This window comes from Octopus bimaculoides, chromosome 27 (genome assembly GCF_001194135.2).
Source record: "Octopus bimaculoides isolate UCB-OBI-ISO-001 chromosome 27, ASM119413v2, whole genome shotgun sequence".
Taxonomy (NCBI): Eukaryota; Metazoa; Mollusca; class Cephalopoda; order Octopoda; family Octopodidae; genus Octopus; species Octopus bimaculoides.
Window position 1 is genome coordinate 19,744,617 of NC_069007.1, and position 3,266 is coordinate 19,747,882.

At 43.6% G+C, this 3,266-nt stretch overlaps 1 protein-coding gene across 1 annotated transcript in view; it reads right to left on the minus strand.

The window, feature by feature from the left end:
* Positions 1-394: 394 nt before the first annotated feature.
* The window catches only part of LOC106871149 (transcriptional repressor NF-X1), a 19,311-nt gene continuing 16,439 nt past the window's right edge, over positions 395-3,266 (minus strand). The window contains exons 20-22 of the mRNA XM_014917459.2: positions 2,765-2,910; positions 2,181-2,282; positions 395-934 (exon numbers count right to left, since the gene is read on the minus strand). Coding sequence (XP_014772945.1) covers positions 811-934; positions 2,181-2,282; positions 2,765-2,910 — 372 coding nt within the window. The 3' untranslated portion in view covers positions 395-810. The remainder of the gene's footprint in view (positions 935-2,180; positions 2,283-2,764; positions 2,911-3,266) is intronic.

Here is a 3,266-nt window from a genome sequence, read left to right on the forward strand (position 1 = left end):
CAAATTTCACCAAGGTCAACTTCGCCTTTCATCCTTTCGGGGTCAATAAATTAAGTAGCAGTGAATATACCGGGGTCAATGGACTTCGCCTTTCAGGGTTAATAAATTAAGTACCAGTGATTATACCGGGGTCAATGGACTTCGCCTTTCAGGGTTAATAAATTAAGTACCAGTGATTATACCGGGGTCAATGGACTTCACCTTTCAGGGTTAATAAATTAAGTACCAGTGAATATACCGGGGTCAATGGACTTCGCCTTTCATCCTTTCAGGGTTGATAAAATAAGTACCAGTGATTATACCGGGGGAGGGGGTCAATGTACTCGATTTAATCCCCTCCCACCAAATTTGAGGCCTTGTGCTTCCAGTAGAAAGGAATATTATTATTATTATTTACAATAACAACATTTTTTTTGTAAACATTTATTATCATAATTTTAAAGAAGCGATTATTATAATAATGTTCTTATTCAGATATATAATTGTTTGTTGTTGTTGTTGTTGTATGTGATTTAGTTGAAGCCTGGCACAGTATTGAGTGTGGTATAAACATTTGAAAACAGTCAAAACAGTAAAAAGGGAGGAGGGGCATGGGAGGAGGGGCATGGGAGGAGGGGCAGGCTAAGACAGTCCCTAATCACTGAAGTCTTGCCCCCCCTCACTCCCACCCATGTTCAGTTTGAGGGGAGAAAAGGAAGGGGGAGACAGAGAAAGAATGATAATAAAGGGAATCAAGATAAAAAGTCAGTCTCAAATTGAGGAGGAGGAGTAGGAGGAGGATCAAAAAAAAAAAAGAAGAAGAAGGAGACATTAGGTTTCCATGTCAAAGTAATCAATAATTGGTTTGGATTCCGGTTTGGCTGAGTTACCGACAACGGATTGGTAAGACCCTTTGCTGAGAACCACACAACCTTGTTTGGAGTCTTGAGACTTCCTGAAAAATACACAGAAACAACATTTTAGGCACATTCGGGGGAAAAACCATATCATTGCAATATATAAATATACACATAATCAATCGGGTGATCAGTCGATCAATAGACAGACAAACAGACAGACGTACAAGCATCCAACACGGTCTGTAAAGTGGTTAGCATTAAGAAAGGCATCCAGCTGTAGAAACCATGCCAAATCAAACCAGAGTCTGGCGCAGCTCCCCTCCCAGCTTGCACTCCCAGTTCTAGTCACACTGTTCAACCCATGCCAGCACGGACAAGATGTTGAATGGTAATGGTATATATAAATCTATGTGGAGGCGCAATGGCCCAGTGGTTAGGGCAGCGGACTCGCGGTCATAGGAACGCGGTTTCAATTCCCAGACCGGGCGTTGTGAGTGTTTATTGAGCGAAAAACACCTAAAGCTCCATGAGGCTCTGGCAGGGGGATGGTGGCGAACCCCGCTGTACTCTTCCACCACAACTTTCTCTCACTCTTACTTCCTGTCTCTGTTGTGTCTGTAATTCAAAGGGTCAGCCTTGTCACACGGGATATCCCCGAGAACTACGTTAAGGGTACACGTGTCTGTGGAGTGCTCAGCCACTTGCACGTTAATTTCACGAGCAGGCTGTTCCGTTGATCGGATCATCTGGAACCCTCGACGTCGTAAGCGACGGAGTGCCAACACACAAACACACACATATAAATCTACATAAGACTTACAAACCTGACAAATTTAACCACACCTCCATAGATTAAAAAGAAATGATTAACAACAGCCTTAATTGATTTTCAAACCTTATTGGTATCTCATCAGGTGTCTATATCAGTGCACAGACAACTTACAGACAGGACAACTGTGTGGCATGGTGCGGAGTCCTGTTGCCAAACATAGAATGTTCCAGCTGCCACCTTCTTACCCAGGGTAGCACAGCCTCCTCCAGGAACTTGATGGAGGCCTCCGTGTTGAGTCTGAGGCCATGTGGGAATTGTCTGTCGACGAAATGACAGCTCACGGTTTAAGAAAGACAGACAGGCTGAGAGAGCATGGTGGAAGGGGAGGGAAGAGGTTGGCTAAGAACGAGATCAGAAGATGTAAGAGAGACAACTGTGTGTAGTGGCAACAACAAACGTTGATCTCAGGGAAATGTGAGAGACGGTAACAGATTTACTTGCCAACGGTGGAAGAATTAGACGGTGACGCTTAGCAAAGGAAGACACAGGCCAAGGAATGTCAGACTTACTTGTCCTTCTCTTCGTGCTTGTAAGAAGAGATTGGTAAGAGGACTTTGCGTTCCTTCTGTAGCAGAGCTGTTAATGTAACAGACGGCATCCAGCATTTGTCTCTGAAAGAGAAAGGGGTCAACATCGAAAGGAAGTTAGAGGAGGTAACATGTAGAGGAGGTGACATGTAGAGGAGGTGACATGTAGAGGAGGTGACATGTAGAGGAGGTAACATGTAGTAACACAATGTTACTACATGTGGAATAAGGTGATGTGTGGGATGCGGTGACATGTGGAAACATGGAACATGTTCGACAGTATTATATGTAGAATGTAGTGACATGAATGGTATAACATGGCGATAGTAGAAACATGTGAGATGGAGCTACATGTAGGATTGGATAGCATTGTGTGGAATAATATGTGGGGTGGAGTAACATGTAGGGCAGCACTACATGTAGAACATGGAGCTTTATGACATTGCAAGGTGGTATCTGGAACATAACAAAAGACATTTCAATTTACACAGAAACTTTAAAGTAGATTTTAGATGATATAACTAGAGGTGGTCATGCGTGGATTAAGAAAAAATATTGCTACTTACTTGCGAGCAATAGCCACAACATTGCGGTTTGGTTCGTTGTCGTACGACTCAGTCGTACAACCAAAGTGCTCGGCCATTTCATGCACGACTTTACGATGTTCTCGGTTCATTGGTGAGAAGGAATGGTTACGATAATTCTGTTTCATCTGAATATTGGAGAGAAGACAAAGAGACAAAAAGGAAATAGCTTTTCAGTAAGAGGCCAACCACGATGAGGTGGTGAGGTCTGACTTCTTTTCTTTTCTACTCTAGGCACAAGGCCCGAAATTTTGGGGGAAGGGGGGGGGGCAGTTGATTAGATCGATCCCCAGTATGCAACTGGTACTTAATTTATCGACTTTGAAAGGACGAAAGGCAATGTCGACCTCGACAGAATTTGAACTCAGAACGTAAAAACCGACGAAATACCGCTAAGCATTTCGCCCAGCGTGCTAACGTTTCTGCCAGTAGAATCTTTTCTACTCTAGGCACAAGGCCCGAAATTTTGGGGGAGGGGGCCAGT